Source organism: Arvicanthis niloticus, chromosome 20 (genome assembly GCF_011762505.2).
Source record: "Arvicanthis niloticus isolate mArvNil1 chromosome 20, mArvNil1.pat.X, whole genome shotgun sequence".
Taxonomy (NCBI): domain Eukaryota; kingdom Metazoa; phylum Chordata; class Mammalia; order Rodentia; family Muridae; genus Arvicanthis; species Arvicanthis niloticus.
The window spans coordinates 33,318,390-33,345,571 of record NC_047677.1 but is presented as its reverse complement, the minus strand read 5'-3'; the positions used below and the strand labels follow the sequence as shown (position 1 = coordinate 33,345,571).

Genomic DNA, 27,182 nt, shown 5'->3' with positions numbered 1-27,182 from the left:
TTAAAAAAATCACATCTATGAATTAACCTATGGATGGAGTTTAAACCCAGTCACTTCCTCCAAGTGCCACCAGCCAGCAAGCAAGCCTGCCTTTAAGGGATGGTTCAGAGTAAAAGCATAGCTCTCTCTTAAATCTAACCTGTCAATAAGGAATAAGTTATATTCTGATTTATAATCTTTATTGAGCCTCGTGGTACAAATGCTATCCTTCTTTCTTGTTTCAAGAACCTATTGTCCTGCCAGTGGGTGCAGAAGAGATAAGCAGTAGTATGGATGCCATCCCCCCCGCATTGGGAACAGGACAATATGAGATAAAATTAGCCTCAAGAATATAGACAAGAGTGGAGTACAGCAAAACCGAATGCAGTGGGGTTTGAGTATGTTTTATTATCTACTAATATAACTTACTTAACTGTGGAATTTATGCACATTACGGTTTAATAGTGAATGTGTTTAATAGCCTGCTTACAAAACTTACCCAAAATGTAATAAAGAATTCTGGGGTCCTGGTGGGAATTAGTGTTAGTACACCATTAAGGTGGTGTCACATGGGTAGGGAGGTGGCTTGATGGGTGAAGTGGCTTGGCACAGAGGCCTTGAGTACTGGACTTCAAAACCCCAGCACCTGGGGCTGGAGAGATGGCTCAGTGGTTAAGGGGAAGGTCTGCTCTTCCAGAGGTCCTGAGTTCAATTCCCAGCAACCACATGGTGGCTCGCAACCATCTGTAACAGGATCTGGAGCCCTCTTCTGGTGTGTCTGAAGACAGCGACAGTGTACTCATATACATACAACAAATAAATCTTAAAAACAAGCAAACAAAACCAATAACCCAGCACCTACACAAATGCTAGGCAGGCATGGTAGTAAAACTCTAGAGTAAAAGATAGGGGATTGTGGGGGAGCGATGTAGGGGGGGGGGGAGGGAGGAGGTGATAAACTGCCAAGTTAAAATAGATGAAATTGACTAGGTTCAGCAGGAGACCCTGAATCAATAAATAACGCGCTAAATGACAGAGGAAGACACCCAGTGTGAACATGGACTTTCATATACACATATGCGTACACGCCCCCCCCCACACACAAACGGGAGCATATACCCATGCACCCATATACAAACTATATACACATAGACACACAAAATTAATGTATTTTTCTAATTTAAAAAACTCATTGGGCAACTCTCTGAAGACTCGTCTAGTTCTGATTTACTTTGTGGAAGCTTACCCACTTTTATTTTGATCCAAAGTCATTGACAAAGGATTGGAACAACCTCCCGGCTATTCTTGGCCGAAGACACCAGTATTTTCCTGCCCCTAGTGATGAGCCACATTTACATATGTTAGCCTCCAAAAAGAAAAAAAAGCCTTAGCTTTGTCTATCTGTGGCATTTAGAATGTGGGTGGGTACTGGCACTCCCATGGGTTTGGTTGACAACTCAGTTTAGGTGAAATGCAGCATACTGTTGACCAGTCTAGATAATTGCACCACAATTATCTAAGAGATTTCGGCAAAATCAGAATTAGAATTTACTTCTGGCACATAATTATAGCAGTGGACACAGAGACACAGAAAATACATAGCCGGGCGGTGGTGGCGCACGCCTTTAATCCCAGCACTTGGGAGGCAGAGGCAGGTGGATTTCTGAATTCAAGGCCAGCCTGGTCTACCGAGTGAGTTCCAGGACAGCCAAAGGCTATACAGAGAAACCCTGTCTCGAAAAAACAAACAAACAAACAAACAAAAAAAAAAAGAAAATACATAAAGGATCATTCCTTCACTTTCAGTGTGGTGATTCATCAACGTGTGTGTGTGTGTGTGTGTGTGTGTGTGTGTGTGTGTGTGTGTTGTGAATGTGTGTGTGCACAATCTGTGAGTGTGTGTGGTGTGTGTGTATGGTGTGTGTGCACAGTGTGTGTGTGTGTGTGGTGTGTGTATGTGAGTGTGTGGGGTATGTGTGTGGTGTGTGCTGTGTGTTCCTGTGCATGCACGGTATGTGTGTGTGTGTGGGGGGGAGTGTGGTGTTTATGGATGGATAAATGGCAAGATTTTTGATAACCTCATTCTCCTGGGACTTTTTTATTTTTTTATAAGCTAAAATAATTGTCCAAAAAAAAATTTTTTTTTAAATCTTCCTAAGGTCAGATTTGATGGCTCGTGTCATTAATACCAGCAGTTGGAAGGCAGAGGCAGGCCAGTCTCTGAAGTTCCAGGATAGCCAGGGCCAGCTGGGTCACAAATGAATCTAAAGAACCAGGGGTCTGTGAGTTACCACCACCCTTTCTGGCAGCAAGACATCCCAGAACAAAAGGAGATTTGAGTCAGTTGAAAGTCATGTGTGTTATATGCACCCCTGCAGAGCAGGCAACATTTAAAAAAAAGAAGTTTGGTATTTGTATGCTAAAGAAGTCATAAATGTCAGAGTCATTCAAAGGTGATGGGCAGTTAAAATTAAGTGTTTGGGTGATTGGGATAAGTTAGGACTCAGATTTAATTTATAGACACTAGAAAAAAAAAAAAAAAAAAAAAAAAACAGACTCCACATTGATCCTAGGAATGGAGATGATTCCCTCGTTTAACTCAGTTTCCCTGAGAATATGCGACTCATCCGAGGTAAGAAGGGACTTGCCTGTCCACAATGACCATCATGCAACCTTTGCCAAGGATGCCTTTCTCCAAGTTTCCCAGGTCATTTGAAATCCATTCAGAAACCCCTCCCAAGCCAGGTTCAGGGCTGGCATCCCACACCCACCCCAGGCCTGAAGACTGCTACTGCGGCTAGGAAGCCCACATTTAAGGTGTAGCTCAACCTTTGACCACTAGAGGTCTCCGGGAAAGCACTGACCCGTATAACCCTGTTTATCATCCTAACAGTAGACTTGTTGCACAGCCCGGCGAGCCCGCTCTGCTGGAGGCCGCCTTCTGACGGTCGCCAACCAGTCCTGGCTCGCCGTGGCGCCAGCCTAGCAGGGGGGGATGGGCCAAGCGGTGGCTGACCATCACATCGGGCTGACTTTTAAAGTCACGACTCAATCCACACGGTCTAGGGGTTATCTCTGGATCCCCACTTCTTGGCCAATCAAGTATAGGGAGAGCCCCAGGTGGGCAGCGGGAACCTCTCTTACTGGTCACCCTGCCCAACACTATCCAAGGTCTGGGCGTTTTGAGTCACCTGGCATCAGGTCCCTCAACAGGCCGGGATCCACCTCCCTGTTTTGCCCCGCTCCCCACCCCTTTCCCAGTGCAACCCACACTCCTCTTTCGCCCACCCCCTGCCCTGTGGAAGGACATTGGGCTTCCATTCACCGCCCCTGTTTTCATCCGCGTGGGAGGTTTCTAGAAAAGTAGTGTTGTCTAGCTGTAAGAGAGAGAGAGAGGAAAAAAAAAATGGAGGAGGTGGGGGCGCCGAGGGGGAGCCAGAAAGGAAATAGCCAGGTTGAGTTCCCAGTTTTTATCAAGCAATTCGCTCACCAATGAGAGCAAGCTGCAGTGGCAGATTCGAGCCACACGCGGTAGTGTGTAGCAATTAGTAGATAAAATGCTGACTAAAGTGTTAAAACATGAAGTATTATTGTAGCCAAGGTCGAAAATGCTTCAGTTGCCTTTTGCTATTTTTTTTGGTGGGGGGAGGGGAGGCCCAGAGGTGAGTGGAGAGATTGGAGGTTTCGAAATGGACGCCTTCTCTTTCTTCAAACTGTACTTTTTTTTTTTTATGATCCTGTTTATTATAGCTCGAGCTGCCTAATTATGTCACTGCTGGGTTTTGCAGCTAACTTAATCCTCCTGATCCTTTATAGAACGATTCAAACACACCAAATAATGTGTCTCTGCCCCTCAACCCCTTGAGGCCCAGGGTAGTGCATGTGTATATACATACATTTAATTTTTAAACATTTTAAATATATTAGGTAACTTAGTTGAATTGGAAGCTCATACAGCAGCAGGAATATAGATGTGTGGGTGGAAGTTACTGTGCTTCAAATACGTAAAAAAAAAAAAAAAAAAGAAAGAAAGAAAGAAATATTGGTTCATGTAAACATACACTGTTCCACCCTCCTCCTCTCCTCCTCCTCCTCTTAGACCCACCAGTCCCCGCCATAAGCCTTTTTATAGATAAATAAAGCAGTTGCTTTCATGATTATAACTGTCTTGAATGGATTGTCTTCTTACAACATTCAATCTGTTTATGAGTATTTACTTTACATTAGCCCAGGGACCCCGCACTGCTGGAGTTTGCCTCTGTTCCCCTGGGTGTCGGTGTCTCAAGTCTTACATCTGCTCTGTGATTGATGGAGCCTGAATCCACGTTATTACCCTCTCACAAGCAGAAATCAAACAGGCTATTAACTACATTACTTCAAAGAACTGTTTCAATACAATCTCCTTATCTTAATTGAAACTTTCTTTGTATGGATAGTTGCTACACAGATAATTTACAGGTGTCTATCAAACATCACATTAAAGAGGTAAGAACAGATTTTTTTTGAGGGGGGGCACTAACACAGTGATCTGTAATTTTAAAGGCCTTTCTCGGTATTGGATAGACCATTGATTTAGTAGATTTATTATGTTCATGGGAGTAGAGCTCATGGAGCTGGAGGAAGAGGGGGAGAAATGCAGTTTGGAGATTTAGTGGGGATCTGATTATAAAAATGCAAATATTCGGAAATATTCAGAGCTGGCTTTAGAAGACCTTATCAGGGGAGATGAAGCAGTGCAGCCTAGTGTAGTGCCTACCTTCAAGAGACCTAGAAGAAGGGCTCTAATTAGGTGAAGTCATTTACAGACACTTAAAGACTACCCAAGTTGCTCAGATGCTGTAGAAAGCTGTGTGTTTTTTAAAGAGAGGTTTAATACACAATCCAGAGATGCCCTCAGGCACTGTGTCCAGGTTTCCTGCATAAATGCAGCCGTCTTGGTCAGGCAGGAAACTGACTCACGGGTGAGATCTCAAAAGAAAATCTTGTCAAAATACAGCAACTCAAGTTTCTTTAATATATCATCTTTTGAATTGAATGTATGTATTTACACTAACAGGACAGAGGCTAACAGAAGCCTGAGGCGGCTCATGAATATTTTTTTTTAAATATGTAAAATGCCCTTCAGTCAAATCCATTCATATGTTAAAAAAAATGAACAAAATGGGTTATTCTAATCAAACGTCTGCAGTGTGCACCGTAAAGTTAAAAAAGAGAGGGCGAGAGGTCTGTAATTTCTCTCTCTAACCCATGTTTATGAAATGGTAAGATCAGATGAAATTTGAAGGAAGATAATTAAGGAGTGATGTGCAAGTCATAATTTGGCTAATGCAAAAGATGGAAGACTGTAAATTGGTACAGTGTCCTCCCCCCACGGTGCAGAGTTGGAATATTACTTTAAATTATTAAAATAGCTTTTTGACAGCTTCCAGAATACGGGGCTTTTTGGCATGGGCTTTTATTACTTATTGTAATTGGAGGATCTGCCATCTTTCTTTCGTTTATCTCTGTGTATATAGAAACAAGATACATCTTGCCTTTTTTTTTTTTTATGACTTCTCCATGTTCGGAATAAAAAAAAAATGTGTTTTAGATAATGTTAAGCGCCCTAATTCTTACTGCAGCGGAGGCAGACGTTATGGGAAAAAAGCGTCAAAACACACACAGAGGGTCCTTCCACCGCCAGATCACCGAAGACGAGGGCGTTTGTGTTCTGCTGGGTGTATTAACTTCAGCCATGTGAATATAATTTTCATTAAAGTAATCCTGTCTCAACTCGATGCTGCGGGTAGAGGTGAAACGTTGCGAAAGCGTTAAAAATAGCTTGCTAGTAATTTCAACATCCTGTAATTTTATCGCGGATCGAGTTTCAACTGTCGTACTATACAAACCTTATCCCCCCCCCCCCCCCATATAGTACGTGTTTACTTTTTTAGCCTGCCAGACCCCACTCTGGAAAGATTGGTGCCAATATAATAAAATCGCTGGGGGGTTGGGGAGGGGTGCTGGAAAGAGTGGGAGGAGAGCCGGGAAGGGGTGGGGGAAGCGAGTACACCATTTTACATCAACGCTGCGAAAATGCAAGCGAGCCAGGCGGAGGACCGGCAGCTGGGTCGCAGCGAGCGAGGGCTTTGCAGTCCCTGCCTGTTCCTTGTTCTGTGGCTCTTAAGTTTCTCTGTTTGCATAATAGCCGTGCATGCAAACCGCGCAATGCTCCAGGGCTCCAGAACAATAAATATACACATTTAAAACCTTTATTGTCTTACGATGTGTTAACCCCCCCTTTGGTTTCCAACAGCTTAATTTCTGATGGTATTTAACTAGTTTGCAAATGGATTATTTTTTCAGTTTGAAACTATTACCGAGAAAGCTCCCCCTCCCTTTTTTTGGAGGAGGGGGGGCGCACGGGAAGGATTGGGGGTGGGGTAGAAGTCGGTATATTATTCCTGTAGCGCCGGGTTATATAAACACATTATCATTTGAGAGAGCCCTTGGCGTCCATCAGCATTGTAAACACGTACGAGTGTATATACTTCAAAATTAAAGAATGCACACGCAGAACCCGGAGCCCGAATTCATATTCCGAGCAGACTCGCGGCTCGCATGTATTGATTTATCATGCACGGTTTATTGTTCCCCTCCCTAAATGCAGTTGCTGTCCGTTCAATATTGTTGCAAAATCACGAGACGTGTGTGCACTGCTCACTTGTCTTTCTGCTCTTCTTCTTCCCTTTTTTTCCCTGCTGAGTATTTTTTTTTTTGCGAAGCGAACAAATGCATTAATATTTATATGTTTATATAATCGATAACCCACTTTTCCCTTCCGTGTAAATAGGCATCAGAAGATAATTTAACAGATTAGTTCTCTCAAACATGGCAGTGAGGAAACGTAATTTAACTATCAAACAAATCTACATGTCTAATAACAGCAAATCTGCTAAGGAGCATTAGAAAGAGGAGCGGCGCCCCGGAATCTCTGCAGGAAATGTTCTTTATATTAGACATATACAAGCAGGTCCTGTCAGATGCACAACGCAGCTCGAGAGACTTGGTCTGCTCCAAAAAATCTCAGCTGGCGTTTCCCACAGACACGAGGAATTGGGAAGAGAAAGATACCCTAGTTACTTGGTTTTAGGGTGGGTTTCAATTTTTTTTTACATCTTTCTGTCTGCTTTTGCCTTGATCCATTCTCTTCCCGCCGAGGTCGGACTTAGCCCTTCTCCCTATTTCGAATTTGATCAACCCATCTTTGGCAGCAAACCCACATCTTTTTTACAGGAGATAAAAATTGAGTCTTCGAAGAAATATTAGGATATATTTTCAATCATTTTGGTGTTGAGGGGGAGGCTAGAGCTTAGTTTTATATTGAGACATCACGCCGGCTGCAGGCAGAGAATGCTTTTCCCTGCCAGGACCTGATGCAATCCATTCAAGCCAACAAGTTTGGAGAGAATGTTGAGTTCAATCAATTCAGAACGTCGAGATGGAGCCCAACTCACTCCAGGTATTTCGCTCTCCTCCGCTCCTGCGGTCCCGGCGCCCCCCGGCACCCCCCAGCCCCCCAGCTCACCCACCCCCTCACACCCCCCCACACCCCCCACAAACTTTTTACCAAACTTTTATCCTCTGTATCCCCCCAAAATCATTTTTATTGTTTTTTTAAAAATCCCTGCTCTGACCATACCTACATAATGTAATTTTATCGCCTCATATGGGGAACTGGGGAGGGGTGGTGGTGGGGACCCGGAGGGCTTTTTTTTTTTTTTTTTTTTTTTTTTTTTTTAAGGGAGGCAGAAAATTAGTGGGTTTTGTAATATTTTTCACTCAGCGTTCTATCTGTGGGCCGGTCTGTATTGAGAGTGTTGTGTGTGAATGTGCCTGGAAATAGATATTTGTGCTTGATGGCTACATTATTTACGTGGTGCTTTTTTTTTTCTCTCTCTCTCTCTCTCTCTCTCTCCCTCTCTCTCCCCCTCCTGCAGTGGGTCGGCTCACCGTGTGGCTTGCACGGACCTTATATTTTTTATAAGGCTTTTCAATTCCACCTTGAAGGCAAACCAAGAATCTTGTCCCTTGGCGACTTTTTCTTTGTAAGATGTACGCCAAAGGATCCGATTTGCATAGCGGAGCTCCAGCTGTTGTGGGAAGAAAGGACCAGCCGGCAACTTTTATCCAGCTCGAAACTTTATTTCCTTCCCGAAGACACTCCCCAGGGCAGAAATAGCGACCATGGCGAGGTGGTAAACCTATCTCTCCCTCTCTTCCTTCTTTATTATCCACCCCCCCCCTCCAGTAATGCGTATTATAAGGCAAGCTTGAAAATACTGTATTCAGTTCTGCGGTGAGCTGGATCCGCTCGTTTTTTAAAGGGGTAGCGCCACTAACTGGGGCTGGAGTATTTTACCATTGTCAGAGTTTGGCTGTCAGCTTTACAAAGACCGTCCAACTGCTGATTTTAGTCAAGATCAAATAACTTGTCGAGAAGGGTTTTGTTCCAGGGTGTGTGTGTGTGTGTGTGTGTGTGTGTGTGTGTGTGTGTTCGTTTAGCTACCTCCTCTTGAAATTAATATCCCATGCTTTAATATATATATATTTAATATACATTTTTTTAATTTTTTTTTTAAGTTCTACCTTCATGCCTGGTTCCTGGGCTGGGTAGCTTTCTTTTAGTGGGTTTTGATATTGTTCACGTTTTTTTTTTTCTGTTAAGTATTTGATATGTTTAAGAGGGCGGAAATTACGAAACGGAGGCAGAATGAGATCAAAAGCAATTGAGTTGGCAAAGGCGTGTTGACTGAAGTGATAAATGACAGGTACTGGGATAATACATTCAAATAACTTGCGCATCTGCCCGGGCGGATTTCAAAGCGGTCGTGTAACCGGCACAAACACGTTCGGCATTAAGAACTATCTCGCGCCCACTCCCCCTCCTCCCGGAGCCATTTGATGTTCTGGTTTCCAGTGACTCCACGCGAAGTGGACGTCTTCCAGTGGGGTGTGGGGCTGGGTGCAGGGGCCTCTGCGGTGAGGTGCGAGGCTGCGCGCGGGGTGGACACGGAGAGGACCCCGCGGCGCCGCCACCGGGCCACCTCCTTTGGGCTCTGTCACTGCGGGTGTGACCGCACCTCTGTGGGCTCTCCGGGTCCGAGGGCCGAGCTTGGTGGAGCGATCGCTACCCCCCTACACACACACACACACACACACACACACACACACACACACACACACGGGAACTATTTTGGGGAGTCTGCGCCCCAGGGCGCGGCGGGAGGGAGGGCGTACGGCCCCCCTGGCCAGGCTTTGTGTCTCCCGAGACAGAGCAGGGTGATCAGACTGAGACTTTTGAGGGCAGCTAGCTCGGCGCCAGGCTCGCGAGCTTTCGAGGTAGGTCTGTTGTTAAATGAATGGTTCGGTGCTGAACTCCTCCGGGGCCCTGGCGCTGCCAGCCCAGGCAGAAATTCCTGGAGCTGATGGAGTTGATTGCACTTTTGGCCTTGCTAGCTCACTCCCTCTCCCCCGGATCGAATTACCCCTCAGTGGTCGGCGGCTGGTTAATTAAGGGAGTTCGTCAGAACCTCGGCCCAGGAATCTGCCTTTTCGGAAATAAGCTCCGCCCTCCTCCCGGCACACACCCCTCCCCCGCCCTCCCGGACAAGCCTAGGGTGTAAGCATTCGGTTTCCCGGGCTCCGCCTGCAGCCTGACTAAGGTGGTGTGTGGATGCAGAGTGGGACCCCTGCAGCCCACCAACAGGTTGAGCGCCTTCCCCCCGCCCCCCGGGCTCAAGCCCCTCCCCCGACCCAACTTTGCTGCGCAGCTGTCTTCCTTCTCCCTCCCCCTTCCTGATTTCTTATTATTTGCTTTTCAAATTTATTACTTCAACATGGCCTGTGATCTGGAGAAGGGAAGGATTAAATATCCAGAAAAGAGCTGGTGCCTAACAGACTTCGGACTAAACCCAGGAGGAAATCATTCAGTGTTTTATGGGATATTTGTGGTCACTCTTTTTTTTTTTTTTTTTTTTTTTTTATAGAAATTGGAATATTTGTTTAAAAGACCCCTAGTTGACCCCACTAGGTCCTCTTTAATTTCTGTTGCTGTAACTAAATGGTGAATTCTGATTTAAGAATAAAATCCACAGACGATCCCATCTGTCTGTCAGAGCTGTTGACAATGAATAGATACGTTTTTAAACACACGATCTCTTTTTAATTGTTCCTTATGGAGAGTTGTAATGATCTAGGCATTCCGTATCTACTGTATGAGCCATACCTCAGAAAATTAATCTTGCCATTTAAAAGTAAACTCTAGGGGGTTTGTGGAGAGAGGGCGGCTCTATTTATAATCCTCAGCTGCTTATACATAGTCTAATATTATGCATGATTTGTTTTTTAATGCTAACACGGCTGGTAATTAGCTGTATGATTATACTTGTATATTTCATTAGGACTTCAGCTGATGTCATTGTGAGTTATTCAGCCATATTAAAACAATTTTCAATTGAGATAATGACACGCCTCAAAATTATGCAAATGGAAGCTGCATTGTGCAAAATAATTATGACAAATGGAAAGCAGGTAGAAAGTTTCCCGGTGCAGGATCGGTTTTCCACCCCGGTGATGTCATTTCCCCCCTGGCCTAAGTCAGACGTTAGCAGAGCAGCAGCAGCCAGGCTCCTGGGGAGAAGAGTCAGAGACCAGCATTTACTGCAGGCGCCTAGAGGGGGCAACAGGGCCTCTCATTAAGAAATTTGCTTTGTTTTCACCTACTCCGTTAACTTGTTTATATACATTGAAATGGTTTTTTTATTACTGATTTTAAATAGTTTTTGAAGGATGTCTTTGCCGTTGCTAAATGCAGAGGAATGTTTTCTTGGTGTTCGAGAACATTTAATCAGCCAGTAGAGTTTATTTTAAGTAACCAAATGGAGGTTAATAATTTTCTGATTGAGCTGACATCGGCACCTATCTGAGTGAAAAGGACAGCCAGGACTCGGGTACTCTCCGTTGAAAAGAGTCGTTCTGCCTTCTTCTGATTTCTTGAAATGGGAAGACGTCAGTTCTAAAAGCAGGAACATGATCATTGTACGAGTTTAGAAATAGCGTCCCTGTGTGGTTCACTGTGATTTGCAGCAGATTTAAAAAAAAAAAAAAATCCACATGGATCTTTGCAATCACTGCAGAAGACTGGGTGATACAGAATTGTGCCTACCCATTTTATAGATGGGGACAGGAGCATGCCAAGGTCACATTGCGTGTCAAATGTGGCCAGTGTCACCAGTCCTTCCTAAACTTTAAGCTTGCCTCCTCCAATAAAAACCTATTCCTGAAACAAGAAAACACATCATAGTAGATTCTAGAAGCATGTACCTTTTAAGGGCAGCCCGTTGATCATTTTAAAACGAGGCTACTCAATCCGCTCTCCAAGGTCAGATATTCAGGGTTAGGAGATTTTATTTTATGCAGTTCAAGTAACCCTAACTGAAGCTATAGCGCAAAATATTTTCATAGTTATTAATAATTAGCTATCGATTGGTTTCCAGGGTGATGGTGACATCAGACATTGCCAGTGCCGATAACCTGCAGGGAGGAAAAGCATTTGCAAAAGAGGTACATTTGAGGCTGAGGAAAGGTCTCAGTGGATAAACATAAGGAGCCAAGTTCAAATCCTCAAAGCCTCAAAAGCTGGAAGCAGTAATCCTAGCATGAGACAGTACACAGCAGTGAACAGCACCTTAGCACTAACACTTGAGGTTGTCTCTTGACTTCCACGAGCATGCAATGACACACTAGTACCCCATATATGCAAATGCACCTCTCTCCTCTCTCTCTCATGCACATGCCCCCCCCTCTCTCTCACACACACACACACACACAGAGAGACAGAGACAGAGAGAGAGAGAACATTTTTATTCTACAACTTAGTCTTAGTTTGACTTGAAATAACCATAAGGATCCGAGCCTCAGTCTCTTCTTCCAGAAAATGGGAATAACAGCAAGAACTGAAAAACTGGGGGGGGGGGGGGGGGCAGATCAAGAGACCTTATAGGGGAAAGCACTTTAGATATTTCAAAATTCCTAAAATGAGAAGGACTCAGGGTAAGAATGTTATAAACATTTTTTTTTAACTTTATAAATAATAGCAAATCATAGTAACGTTTATGTGGATGTCATTGGCTTTAATGATGACGCTGTCTTAAGTCAGCATGGGAGGAAAGAGCAGGGCATCGACACGGAAGTAGTGTCTTTGGTCCTCACCCTTGATTGTCACCTCTGGCCAGTAGCTCTTCAGGGGAGGACATGGCAAAGTTGGTGGGTAATTGGTCCTGTTACTGGGTAACTTCTGATCATGCTCATTCTCCAGTTGCCAAAGTACTTAATCTACTGGCAGTTGGCTTTCAAAATGCATGCATGTGCAGGCTTGGGTTTTTACATGAAGGTTTGTTGATGGCCTGGAACTAGGAATGGGGAAGGTTAAGCTTAATGATGTCATTGAGTCAAGACCAAGCACGCCTGGGTGTTTTAGACTCCAGCTTGCTTTCAGGATTTCTAACAGTAGATAGCCGTCACCGTCCAGGATACGCCATAAGTGGTGATCCACTTAGAAACTGCTTCAGAGATGTCTGTTCCACTGAACGCAGCATAGGGCAGTTGGGAGTTGGATCTAAGACTTTGACAACTTTTAACATTCTCAATCGAGTGATATAATCTTGGAGGATTTCTCAAGCATTCTGTGTCTCAATATTTTCATCCATATATGGGCATGTGGTATCTACTTCCTGGGATTTTTTTTTTTTCTGACTAAATGAACTACTACATGGTGGAAAGGAATTCAATAGATGGGTCAATAGTGATTGTCTGTGATCGTTATTGTGAATATTGGTATGTGCTTTTCTCATTGGAATTTGAGTCGTTCCTGGCAACTCCTGGGTTACTTTGCTAAAAACCCCTGGTGGCTCCAGTTCCTTCCACTGGGGCTGTTTTTCCTATGTGTGTTGAGTTTAGCTGTGTCATCACCACAGACGGTATCTTAAGAATTTTTATTTTTGCTATTGAGAAATGTTACCGACTGGACCGGCAACATTTTTCAAAAAGATTACCTGATTTGATCATACCTGGGGGGCAGGCAGATGCGTTCTGGAATCTGACGGTTCTGCCTTGGGCTGTCTTTGTTTTTGCAAAAGCCCTTAAGCTGATTTTAGAGATTTCTGAGTCTCCTTGACTTATCTTGTCCTTAAATGGTGCGGTGGTGCCTTGCCGGAGACTCAATTTTTTCATCTGTACAATGGAATTGCTCGAGTCTACTGAGAAAATCAGAGATGATGATTTAAAAAAAAAAAAAAAAAAAGAGGAGGCCAATCAGCCAATCAGCACAGACCTTAGGAAAACTCAGCCTCTGCTGGCTGGTAGTGGAGATTTTCAACTATAATCAGGACCCACTGGGAGCTAAGCCACAGATGGCTGTAGTTACTCTGGCTAATGTCGTCTACTTAGGAATAAACATTCTTTAAAACTTAATGAAAGGACATCTCTAACCATGTGCAGGAGGAAGAACTAAAGCACTGCATGGAGACCACTCAACTGGACTGTGCTAAGGGTTAGCCAGCCGAAACTTGAAAGCCAAATCTGGCCCACTGATAGGTTGCAAATAAAATTTTATTGGGACGTACCCAAAGTCATTTATTTATATCGTATTTGAAAACTCTTAGACTAGGACAACATGGCTCCCAGATGATCAACACAGAAACATTTGTTGTCTGGCCTGATCCTTTATCCGTAAAGGATAAAAGTCTGCTGACCTCTGACCCATAAGGTTAATGTAGAAGATGGAACACTTCTATTCTTCAGTGTTGGGATTTGAACTCATGATGTTACACTTGTTTAGCACTGCTCTTCCTACAAGCTATTTCCCCAGACCCCTATTCCTCTTTCCTACTTGGCTCAGAACAAGATCTCATATTATAAGACACAGTATCAGGATAAGGTCATTATTATTTACATGTATGCCTATGTTTTAATAGTGAGTCTAGGCTATTTATTTTTGCGAATAAATAAAATTTACATTAAAGTATATTTTGAATGGCTGAGATCCAAGCTCTAGGCAATATAGGTGCTATCTGGTTTGTATTCATAAAAACAAACAAACAAACAAACAAACAAACAAAACCCCAAAAACCTATTTGTTGAGGGTTAACCTCGTAGGCCGTAAAGAGATGACTGGAAAACTCTTGGCAAGCTGGCCCCTTTTTCTCCAGAAGTTGATCACTCTTAATAAAGAGGTGAGGTCAATATACTTAAAGATGTCTAGTCACAATCAGAGGAGATGCCCTGTCACATGAGTAAACTTGAAATCATGGCATCTATGTATACTGGTGTGTACTGAGCCCTTAAACACTGTGGAGGTGAAAGGGACTCACAGACTATCCTACCCTGATTGACAGATACTGGTCAAGGAAATATCATCAGACTTTCCAGCTTCGGTCCTGAGATGAAGTCCAAATGAGCTAAGGTCTCACTGGATGTTTCATGATCTTTCTAGAAAAGTGGGAAACAAAGTCTTCATCTTTGGAGTCTCATTTGCCAGGTACACATGTACAGAATACCTACTGTGTGCTGGAGCCGCATACCCATTTTTAGAACACCCACTATGTGCCAGAGGTGTTTCTAGTCAGGGACATGAATCCCCTTCTCAAGAGCCTGTGAGATAATGGCTCTTTGCCGCTTGCTTTAGCCTGGTGCATCTCAGGGCTCTGTCTTTTTGCATGGTAATATAGCTAGCAGGATTCCCCTCTTCCTTGGAGTTTTCTGAGTTCAGAAAAACTAAGCATTAAATTACAACACTTGGCTGGCGGGGGTGGGGGTGGGGGTGGGGGTGGGTGGGTGGGGTGTCTGTGGGCTGAAAAGATATCTCAGTGGTTTCAGATCATATATTTATCTTACAAAGACTGAACTACCTGTAACTCCAAACCCAGGAGATCTGCAGCCCTCTTCTGGCCCCCAAGAGCATCATACTCATGTTTTCATATCCAAACACACACACATACATCTAATTTAAACTTTAGAAGAATATCTTTGAAATACCTTTTTGAAGGTTGGAGATGTGGCTTAGCCATTCAGGGTGCTTACTGTTCTTGTAAATAACCTGGGTTTGATTCCCAGTACCTACATCAGATGGCTCACCAACTGTGTGTGATTCCCACTGATACCTTCTCCTAACCTCTGTGGCCTCCTGCACACATGTGATGTACATGCATTATTGCAGGCTCACACACATAAATAACAAATAACTAAGTAAATCTTTTTTTTTTAAATACTTTTTTTTTTTTTTTTTGCCAGCAGTCTGCCTTCATTGAGCGTGGCCCATTGGTTGGTCACTAATTTGATAACTTACCTCAGGACCTCATCTCACATTTTCTCCTTTTGTACCAAACCCACATGACCCCAGTGGATGCCAAAATACTTGAATGGATGTTGTGAGTTACGCTGTCCAAAGAAATAAGCCAATGTTTTAGACTGAGGGCTCAGCCTGGAACTGCCATGATGGTCTCTCTGGGTACCTTTCTGATCTTCAACTTGTTGAAATTGGAGTCTTTGTAGTGACAAACTGAAACCTAGATTTCAGGAGAGAAGAGTCAAGCTCCAGCCCAGTCATGATGGCATTTCACAAAAGATAGCGTTCTTCTCAGATGGATGACCTTAACCAAGGTTTAATAGTAATTCTGTACTGTATGCTATTGAAACCTTTCTTGACATTTAAACGGTCAGGCCCAAACCCAGGAAATGTTATTTTGTATGAAGTACAAGAGTCCACGCGTGTAAATACTTGGTTATTAATTATTAATAAAGCATGCCGTTGTTCATAGTGGCATCTGGTAACAGGCAATTCAGGCTCATTTATCAAAGTCTCGTTTTAACCGATACCCAGCATATAATTGCTTGAATCAAATGCATTCGCTTGTCATTTTTTTTTTTTTTAAATAGCAGGGCAGTTGGAGATTTGCCATCCTCTACTGAGAATAATATGGTAACTAATGATTACTTGGTGGCTCTGCTTTTAAGGGTATTTAAAACAAATTTATCAATTGTTGCCGAAGAAGAAGAGATGTGGTCATGGATCCTTTGTTTCTGGAAGAATCTGTCCCGGAGTCCTTGTGTGCTGTGGACTTTTTAGGGTGTAGTGTAATCTTCACTGTGTTTCCATAGATCAGAACCTAGGCCTTGGCCCTTAGAGCAAGCATGTCTGTGCAAATCCTGGACATCAGACTGACAACACGTTTCAAAATATGTGGATTTGGGAAATGACTCAGTGGGTAACCGAGGACCTGAGAGTTAAGATACCCAGGACCCGGGTAAAGGGTAAAAGGCGTGCCTGTAATCCCAGTGCTAGGAGGAAAAGACAGCGGGATCCCTGGGGTTTATTGAGCAGCTACTGTAACAAATTCCTGAGCTCTGGATTCAGTAGAAGACCCCACCCCCCCTTCTCAAACAGTAAAGTGGAGGATGATTGAGAAGAGCATCAAAATGCAATACCTGGCTTACACACTCACGTGTACACACGCACGAATGCTCATCTGGAGAAGTGCACACGTCCACACACCCCCCCCCCCCCATGCATATGCGCCGTATAAACTCACTGAAAAACATGCAGATAAACCATTATTGAAAAGAGGGCTCTGACGTCGGGCTGATGGCTCATGTCAGATGTGTATCCATCCAGAGCTGGAAGGATGGAGACTTGCCGTTAGCCCTCAGACCAGGATGGTAGTTTGATGGGATTTTTTTCTATAGACTCTTTGTGGCTGCATAGGTACAGCCACCTATATTCTCGTGCACACGATAACCAAGTTCACAGAAAACAGACAGCAGAGGCCACGTGTTGCTAGCCCGTCTATTGACCCCTCCCCCATCTTCCTTTCCCATGACTCCCCGTCCCTCCACTGTTCGATTCCAAAGCCTATGCTTGGCTTAAACATTAAACTCTTGTCTTTGCGAATTAGGCTTTGCTTTTCTCCAGCCTCAAGCATGTTGAGCTACTGTGCAAGCTGGAAAATAAAAATGTTCTAATTGTGTCTTTTAAATAAGCATAGGAGTGAATTAATTACACCATATTTTGTCTTTAGTTGCTTAGTTACACAATAGCATACTCCTGAGCACCAGGAAAGATAAATTGGCTCTTTCCGTGCTGTGTGTCCCTTAATCATAATTACTGTATTGCTTCGGAGAGTAAAGCATACATAGATTTTTTTAAAAATTTTTTATTAATAGTCCGAAATATGCATATGATCTATAAAGTATATGCTGCTCAACCTGTTTTATATGCCTTTATGTGGGAAGACGTTTTATTGTGGCGGTAGCATTTGCATTAGTTTCTCAAAGATGTAGTTCTGGGAAATACATAATTGAAATGTTTTTGAATTGCTTTTTCTGGCCTTTTCAATCTTATTCAAAATAATATGCCTCTGGTCGCAGAGCAGTCGCTCTCATTTGATGTAGCATCTTGCTTTGCACTGCATGCAGGGCGCTGTTTTAACCCCTGCAGAGCCCAGATGAGGTGCCGTGATTGGGGGGGGGGGCGTCTTAGAGTCTGGGGGGGGGGGTTGGGGATGGGGCTCACACTGTAAGGGTTTTAGGGGATGAAGGGATTTGATGGGTACTCTCATCCTAGAACAATTGTTCCCATGGTCTACTCTTGACACACTTTCTTATTTTTCGTTGGGGGGCTTTAGGGCTTGAACAAGCCTGAACTGGACAATCTTGTATGCTGGGCTTCTAGGGTCCAGTAGAAGATGGTGGTGTTACAGGAACTTGGGTTTCTATCCCCACCACCTCCAACCTCCTCTAAGGAAGACAGCAGGAAGGAGGCAGCTTAACACAGTTATGGAACAATGGGTGAGCCTGACTTAAGATCCAGATACAGGCTTGGTAAATGTATGTGAAAACTGACCCCATTGTTCTATTGTGTTTGAAAAGCAAGTAAATTATTTACAGATATTTGCTAATTAAGGCACATTTAGCCAGGACAAAAGAACACAGACTAAGTGGAGACAAAGAGCTGAGTGCAAATACTTATTCTGTGTATTCTTAAGAAAAAAATATGTGTGTGTGTGTATATATATATATATATATATATATATATATATATATACACACACACATACATATATATATGTATATATATACACACACATAAATATATAAAATATACATATATATGTATATATAAACCTTTATTTTACACTTATTTCTTGATTTTGTGAGTGATGACACATGGCTGAGCATATCCTGGGGGCACCTGTGCAGGTCAGAGGTCAACTTTCAGGAGTCAGTTCTCTCCCTTCCACCACATGGGTCCTGAGGATTGAACTCAGGTCAGCAGACTTGGTAGCAAGTGCCTTGACTTGCTGATTCATCAGTGTTGCTGGCCTGAGAAACACATCCTGAAACTGTTTGTAGAGGGCAGGGGAAGAGAGCAGAGGGTACAGAGTCTCAGTCAGAAGATGGCTAAGGTCTGAGGTGCTTCTGGACAGCATGCTGCTGTCAATGGTAAGAGAGTAGAAGTCCTTAAGAGGTCTCATGGACCTTAAGTGGAGATTCTGTGAGGTGGCAGATGGCAATCAGTGTTTTGTATGGCATGCACGTATGCATCAAATTGTTACCATCTATACCTTAAATACATAATTTTATGCGCTAACCACAACTTAATGAATCTAGAGACATTAACAGTGAAAAATCACATGTACTGATAGACGCTTATGTAACTGTGGGTACATAGGTACAGCTTCCAGGCCTCTGTGAGGAAGACTTGTGCGCTGCAGAGGTGATCAGCTAAGTCCTCGTCCTGTAATTTGTAAGCTGGGTTTGCTGGAATCTTCCTAAGGGATGTCTGACACAAGTGGTTTTGACAGAATCTTCGGTCCATGCTTGGCTTGTTGACTGACTGGGACTCAGCTCAGGAAACCATTTGGGAGAAAAAGAAATTTTAGCAGTATTCTGGAGGAGAAAAACGAGTATCCTTGTACTCTTCCAAAAGGCTTTGATCAGCTGGCTTCCATCTTGCCGTCTTGATAAGATGGCTTCCTCACTTTGGTCGGGTCCAGGTTGGACCTTTCTGTCCTGTCCACAAATGTCAGAGCGTATAAAGTTAAAGACAAGGTTCTCTCTGACTTTCCCTGGTTAGAAGGATCTGTGGCTGTCCATTGGTCAGGCAGGCAGGTTCTCTGGCTCTGCTACCATCAGCAGGCATTTTTGGGTTTAGACATGACTAGTCTCCGGTCTCTTGGCATTGCTGATTGCTAGGGTTCCTTAAGACAAAGGCTCTTGTCTAATTTCCCCCGGACATTTTGATAGAATCTCAGGTAGCAGGAACTCTGAGTCTGGGAGTCCAGTTTCCCCTACATTGTTACCATTGAAATCAAAGTTGCAACATTTCCCACACGGCTTAACCGGTGTGGAGCACCTTGCTATTTATCTGTCAATCATACATAGTGCGGCTCACTTAATTATCATGGGGATTCTTTAAGGTTTGAAGTATTTTGATACTACTTCACTACTAATGAAACTGGTGTAGTGGGGGGCTAAGACAGGTGAAGTAACATGCCCAAGTTCACACAGAGGTGAGACTTAAACCAAAGACTGAACCCTAGGCTTTCCCTAATTCTTCCAAATATGAAGACTAAGGAATTTTATTATTTCCATGTAAATCCCTATAACTTTAGGATCTACTAACAAACTCCAAATATTGGAGCCTTTACTAAGCACTGACTTGGTATTTATTTGAACCTCTAGAAATCTGTAGTTATGCTGGTGACTGGTTGGTTACCCATTCAGCTCTATGGTAATGTATAAGGGTTAAATTCCCTTATACAGCATGTGACAGACCCCCATCTGGAGTCCAGCGTCACAGGAGAGGAGTCTCTGCCTCAGTACCTCTAGGGAGTAGTTCTGAGTGTAGTCTAGCTAGCACGGACCCAACAAGGAAGCACAGAAGCAGCTAAAGAGTCCACACACAGTTCATCAAACAACCCCAAATCCTGTGTCATGGTCAGAATAATGGAAGAAAAATAGAGAGGCTCCTGTGACAGGGGTGACTGTCCATCTTGGAAAGGCCTGCCAAGACACTGTGGGAGAAGTCACTTCTGAACTGAGATCTAATGAGATTTCAAGGGGAAGCCTAAGCCGTTTCTTGATGACCAGGGAAGGCAAAAGTAGCATTCCTGGAGGATGATGGGAAAGGACATGACCCCGTGAGTTCAGTGACCCAGTTCTCAGTACTACAGATGTCACACGGAGACATCTAAGCCTAACCCAGACACCTGTCAAACATCATTTTGACACCTACATCTCCTGGCTGCGGCAGTGACGGAAACCTAAGGTCCAGATGCCAAAATCTATCCCATGGCCTGCTTCTTCTTCTTCTTCTTTTTTTTAATCAATAAAGTTTTATTAGTACGTAACATCCCATGACATTTACACAAGTCTCTTTACAGTGTTCACACTATAGTGGCCAGGAAGTTATGACAGAGACTCATTGAGATTAAAATATTTGGTGCCTGAGCCTTTCCTGAAAATGCTTGCCAAATCCTGATCTAAAATACTGCTGTCTGAGTTCATCTTAAAACTCCCTGCTGACGGCTTTATATACTACTTTTTTTTTTAATATACGTCCCACAACATTAAGGCTCTGAAGAGTATTTTCGAGTCGTCTTCTATTCTACAAAAGGAGAATTTGAGCACCTGTCTGAACACTTCAGGTTTCTAAGGTCATCCATCAGGAAAATGACAAGGCCTGAATGGGAACTTGAGTTTTCCTGACTCCAAGGTCTAGTCAGAGAAACCTTGGTCTGTTCTAGCAGAGAAATAGTGGTATCGGAGAGGAATGCTCTACTGAGTTGAGACTTAACTATGACAGAAATGGCACACAAACAGCTTCTGTCTTTCCATCTTCCATCCAAAAGCCACTTCCTCCAAGAAGCCTTCCATGACTGTCCAGAGGAAAGGGACCTGAGGAGCACACACGGGCTATTGTGGAAACCAACCATTGAAGGCAGACACATCCAAGGGACACTATGATATTCAGCGGGGAGCTGGGAACTGTAAAGCTCACTTGCTGTATGGCGCTAAGCCATTGCACCTCAGGCCCTACCTGTCATGGCCAGACAGGAATAGTCTCAGTTTTGACAATTTTGTATGAGAGGCTAGAATTCTTCATGATGCTTATTGGCCATTCAATCCACTTTTTGACATGCTCCGTGGGCCAAACAAAACACGACCTTTAGCCTAGCAGTGACCCATGGACCGCCACCCTGCAGTGTCCAGAGCTTTAAATTATGTTGTCAAAGTTGGTTCATTTTCTGTAATTAAACCAGAAGGAACCTGTTGGTTTAAAGGGGGCAGCAGGAAATGGGAGGGAAGATGAGTTGAATGGTCTCTTAGATCCAAGCCCCATTTTGCCATTCTTTGTAGCTGGTTTCCAGCATCCGGTGAGAAGGCAGGAGATTCTGCGGAAGAGTAGGGCTGTGCGTAGTGAGTCTGACTTTTTCCCCACACCTACTCAGAGGTCACAGGAAGGGTGCATTGATTGAGGTGCGAAGAGGAAGCTGGGTAAATGAGCCATGGGAGGCTGGTGATAGAAGGACCTCTGAAAACACTAGGGCTTTGTTGGGGAGAGATTTGTGATAGACACAGTGAAAAGGAGAAGCTGAGGCAGAAGGAAAGCCAAAGGCAAGAAACAGCATGGCATTGCTGGGCGTGTGTTCCATTTGGTTAGAGGACTTGAGTCTAGTGGGTAGAACAGAAACCAGGTAGACTGAGGCTAAGCTTCCTGGTGTGTCGTTCGGACTTAAATCTGAAGCCAGTGCTGATTAATAATTCCACAAGTGTGTTTTCCTCTTTGAGGTTAAAATAACAAGCCGTCAGTGTGGGCTCCCGGTAAAACAGTGACTATTTACTCTGTCGGTCACTCGCTGTGCTGTCCTGGCCAGCTGGCCTCATGTCTTTGGCATCTGAGTTTCTTCACTGAAATGGGTGAGCGGAACTCGGCTGGGAATATCAAATAAAATCCACAAGGGGGTCAGAATCATATTAGGGCCTGGCTTATCCTGAGCTTGTGGTAGATATTTGGCATAGGCTCTGCTCTTCCTGGTTCTGACTAATCCTAGCTTTTTAAAGTCTGCCACAGTGTTAGACAAGCTGTTAATGGTCCCTTAATAAGTAATTTATTGGTTTGAGTCACTGGGCTATTGTTTGAAAAACAATAACCAAGAAACCCATGACACTAAATAGGCTAAGCTTCCTGGGGTTTCACCTGTCCCAAGAGATATGACAAGTGAGGTTCAAAGGTTTTGATCTGTATTTGAGATTTCTGAACTCTGAAGCGGACATTCTCAGGTCCACAATCTTCTGGTCACTTGAGTCATTAAAGGAGCTGTAGCCGACATCTCCGTATCAGCTGTAACAAAATCCAATGAGACCAGAGGATGATGGAGTCACGGGACACCACTGGTGTCCCAGAGCTTCCTCCTCAGTGGGCCAAAGGTTATACCTACAGCTTCCTATGTACCATCTCCTACCCCTGTTTCATGATGCAATCAATAGGAAACCTGGTGTCTTCTGAGTGTGTAACAGGCATTTATTTTAAAGATTTTCGCTTTCCCTCTACTCAAAACAAGTCTCTGCAAATTGCTGCTTCTTAGCTTGACATATGTTTGGTTCTTTGCCTGCCCCTTCCTTCTCTCCTTCCTTTCCTTCTCGCTTCTTGTTTCTTCTTCCCTGTTTCCTGCTTTCTCTTTCTCCTCTGCCTCTTTCTCCTGCTTCTCTTTCTCTTCCTTCCTCTGTCTCTTCTTCTTCTTCCTTTCTTCTTTCTTTCTCCTCTTTTGTATTCTTCTTCTCTTTCTCCTCTTCTTTCATCTCTTTTCTTGGTAATAATGGGTAAAAGGCTGGACCCTGGCCCAATCCTTTTAAAGACGCAAACGCAAGCAAACGCAAACATGGCAGAAGGAGGTATCTCAGCCAGAATGCTTTGGGTCCACCTTGGGTAGGAGGAGGGGAGGATTCTCTAAAACAGCGTATCTCAACTTGGGAGTAGCATGACCCTTTCACAGAGATTGCCCAAGACCATCAGGGAAACACAGATATTGACATCACGCTTCATAACAGTAGCAGAATTACAGTTATGAAGTAGCAAAAAAATTTTATGGTTGGGGGTCACCATGACATGAGGAACTGTACTAAAGAGTGTCCCAATTAGGAAGGTTGAGAAACACTGTTCTAAATAGAGACTGCCTGCCAGCTGGGACATGGGTCCTTTTGCTTTGGGCTAATCCCACAGTGTATATTAGATTACTAGAATTCAGTTGGAAACACTACTTGTGGTACTCCTTGTCAAATTATTCCAAAATATATGGGTCATAAGTACCAAAAGGTCATCAGATTTGCTGTGCCTTAACTGTAATTATCTGTCCCTTTTCTGTTTTGAGTGAATATTCACCATAGAAGTTGAATTGTGTTTTGTGCTCCTAAAAGTTGGATATCCCATCAGCAATAATGCATTGGATTGTAAAATATCTATCCTGGACTCTAGGGGCAAGCAAAAAGAAGGTTCTGGTAAGAGGAGCTGAGTATGTTTTTCTAATACAAATTTTATGAGTTACATAAATGGTGATATCTTTTAAAATTATCAGTGGGCCCTGTTTCCTGTTTTGTTATGGTATGGTATATTGTTCTGTTTCTTCACATTTTTGATGTTACTAAATTAGGTATTCAAGGTACTCCCAGCCCCAGAATCTCTTAAAGAACCTCTCTGATTGGCAGAGTGAAAAGTATTCCTGTCATGACAGAAATGAAGATGCCTCTGTTTCCTTAATTAATCAATTTATTTGTGTGTGTGTGTGGTAGTAGTAGTAGTAGTAGTAGGTGATGGTGATGGTGGTGCCTCTCCCTCCCCTCTTTCTCTTTTAGAAAAAAATCGCAACCTTGTCTAGATTTTGGCCAGAGATCTTGCGGGGTTTTGTGCTCATGGCCTCATAGATCTCATGTGAAGCCAACAAACACATTGCCAGCTGCTCACTTGGGCCAGCAGTCTTTAGATGATGATTTTTGATTGACAAGCTAGAAAAAAAAAAGACAAAAGCCATGAGCCATAGAGTCCTTCTGTGGTAGCTAAGGACATAATACAATATTCGCCTAGAAAAATACATTTCTATTTTCAGCTATAAATCTTTGATTTCTACTTAACTGAACCGAATCAATATTTATTAGTATTATGAGGAGATCATGGGGGGGGGGGGTCAAAGATAAAAATAATATCAGCCTTTTTTCTGTAGGTGCTTCTTTCATTGGCAATATTAGATTTCCTTTCCCCTCCTATCTTGAAATGCACACTGGCATTATTATGTAGTTCTTGGAAATATCCAGAAATCTTGTCCCCTGATCCAGGATGTAGGCAGAGACATGAAGTATTTTTCCATTGGCTTATCATCTGCTTAAAAGAAAACAGTCTCCTCTCCAGAGACAGTTGAATGGAGTTTAGCGCCTTACTGCCCAGATCTCATTTTATCCTCATATGGTAGCACACAGTGTGTCCTGTGTCAGAAATCTGGGCTTTGCTTATCAATTTCTCAAGCAGCAAATTATTCTAGCCTCGCCATCTTAGACAACACTTACTTTGCCCAGTTTCTGTGGGTCAGGAGTCTGAGTGGAGGTTACCTGGGCGTCTGCAGCTCAACGTCCCTCACAACCACAACCACAGTGTGAGCTCAGGCTTCTGCTACCACTAAAACTCCGCTGAAGGTAAATCAACTTCCAGGTTTATTCTCTTATCCCCCGGAAGGTCTGACATCCTAAGGGCTGTTGACGTGGATATCACGTGTTCTCTTGCATGGACACCTGTGTGTATCCCATTGCACATGGTAAGCCATTTTCGGAAGTGGTATCTGCTTCCTCTTTGCTTAATTCTGTTGATCAGAATGAGAATTTATGGGTCGTCCATACTCAGTCATAGATGTGGAGGGAAGAGAGTTGGGTGTTCGGAGACCTCTGAGTGACCTCCCATGACCATCAGTAACAGAGCTGATTTTCATCACGGACAAGCTGGTCTGCTCTGGGTTGAAGGATGTTCTTGCTCTGTCTTGTTTTTTTATTTCCTCCTTTCCTCTTATTAGGCAGCCTCTTTGGGCAGTTTTTTTTTCCCCAAACACCTCCTCCCTTTTGTAGGCATGTAATTATAGATGACATACACAACAGACAGCAGATTGCTTTAATCTTTTAAAGATTTGTTAGTCTTACAGCATGTCAACAAGCTGTATTGAGTCTTTTTTAAAACCTAATGTCTTGATCAATGCATTGGAGAAGTTTCCGCTCAAAAGGGCCTTGGATCTGATGTGGGTAAATCTAGGGAGAAGGACAGTAGCTGATTAAAGCAGGTGCCACACTGCATAAGAAAGAGGAAACTGTCCGATATAGTCATTCAGATGGGGCCTTAAATCAGGATGGTTCTGAAAGACAACTAAAAATCCCGATAAAAGGCATTGTTCCTTGGATTTGCGTTTCTAATGAGCAAGATTGTTAAGTCAAGGTGAGCGAATGAACCCTCCCCCATGCCCTTCAGCCTGGATTTGCCAACTCAGAGGAGCAGCAGGCCTTCTGTCCCCCGAATTCCATGGAATTCTGTTCAGAGACTGGACCTATTTCTCTTTAAGGAATAATGATGTGAGTTGATTCTTCAGCAATGTGTTCCAGATATACAAGGCGCTAAATGTTTGAAGAGAAGACACCAGGAAATAGATTTCTGCCATCTTAAAACACAAAACAACTATGTACATTTTATTTACTTCTTTTGTGTCAAGGTGTCACAACATACACTGGAAGGTCAGAGGAGACAACTTGTGGGACTCAATTCACTCCTTCTACCATAGGGGTTCAGAAGACTGAATTTAGATCAGCAGGTTCCTTTACCCACTAAGTCATTTTGGTAACCCAAGATCAATGTTTAATATTGTAAATGACTCCTGGGGGAAGTATTTGTGCAAAACCTAAGGGAACATTGACCAAACGGGTCTAGACTCAAACAGGGAGCCCGTTTGTAAAGATCCAGCCCTAACTGTAAAGCACACAGGTGGGCTGGATGCTCTCCTGAATGTCTTCCTCCTTCTTTGAAGTTGACCGTGGACCGTCCGCCATTGCTCGCTTTTTTTCTCTCTACCAAGACCTTCCCTGGCTACCCCACCTCCTGGTCCTCAGCTGACTCTCTCTACCGCTGCTCCCCCAGTATTACTCCCTCTTGTTCCTTGTTTGTGATTTCGTTTACTTTCTGGCTCTTCCGCTCTATTCCCGCACCCCCACCCCCACCCCACCCCCAGACTATATACTCAGAGGTAACCATGGAGACTAGAAGGACAGTGATTTTTGTCCCTTTCATTCTGGGCCAAAAGCCACCATGCGTGATAGATAGTTCAGGTGTTCAGTATTTAATGGATGAAAAACATTGCTTATGACCACTTAACATTAGGAGAACTCAACTGAGGCCTGACTAGTTCCTGCCCCCCCCTCCCCGCACCCCACAACCACAACACTGGTGTCCCAAGAGTCAAACTCTTACTTCCAGGTCTTTCCTATTTGGTGAAGCTTAGAGTTGATGCTGGAAGCATCAAGGATGGAAGTGCTGATGAATTCTAGTCTCTTCAGGAAATACGCCCTTTATGAAGGGCATATTTGTATTTATTTATCCATTTCTCTCCTTGGTTGATCCTCAGCCTGTGTTGGATGCAGGGAGTCAGGGCAGCATCCTGGGGTCAGCTAGAATTCAGTCAGGGAATGCTGCAATAAAATCTCTTTCTTGACTGCGTGGGATAAATTTTATCTCATGAACATTTCCTTGCAAAGATGCAAGGAAATTCTGATTTCCCTTCTGGGCCTGATTGTAAAAATGTCCAGTAGAAGTCATTCATTCATTCATTCATTCACTCATTCATTCTCCCATTCTCAAGCTCCACACAGGACACTGGGGAAGGAACACTGTGTAAGTTTGAACCCCACCTTTCACAATTCACTTAGAAAAACTTGGGCTTTATTCTTCAATTTATACCATCACCCTGATATCACCAGAGTCGGAACTAGGAGGTTATAGATGCCCAGATATGTTCTCTGCTTTGGACCCCACACCACAGCTTCTAAACCTGAGTAGAAATACCATCCACAGCAGTTGCAGATTGACT

The 27,182-nt window shown here is 43.6% G+C and overlaps 1 protein-coding gene across 2 annotated transcripts in view; it reads left to right on the top strand.

The window, feature by feature from the left end:
* Positions 1-7,353: 7,353 nt before the first annotated feature.
* The window catches only part of Arid5b (AT-rich interaction domain 5B), a 184,219-nt gene continuing 164,390 nt past the window's right edge, over positions 7,354-27,182 (top strand). The window contains exons 1-2 of one of the 2 annotated variants that reach the window (XM_034523943.2): positions 7,354-7,480; positions 7,959-8,213. In XM_034523943.2, the coding sequence (XP_034379834.1) occupies positions 7,460-7,480; positions 7,959-8,213 (276 nt within the window). In that variant the 5' untranslated portion in view covers positions 7,354-7,459. Of the gene's footprint in view, positions 7,481-7,958; positions 8,214-8,907; positions 9,361-27,182 lie in introns of those variants that run through there. The other variant, XM_034523945.2, reaches the window with a different exon arrangement.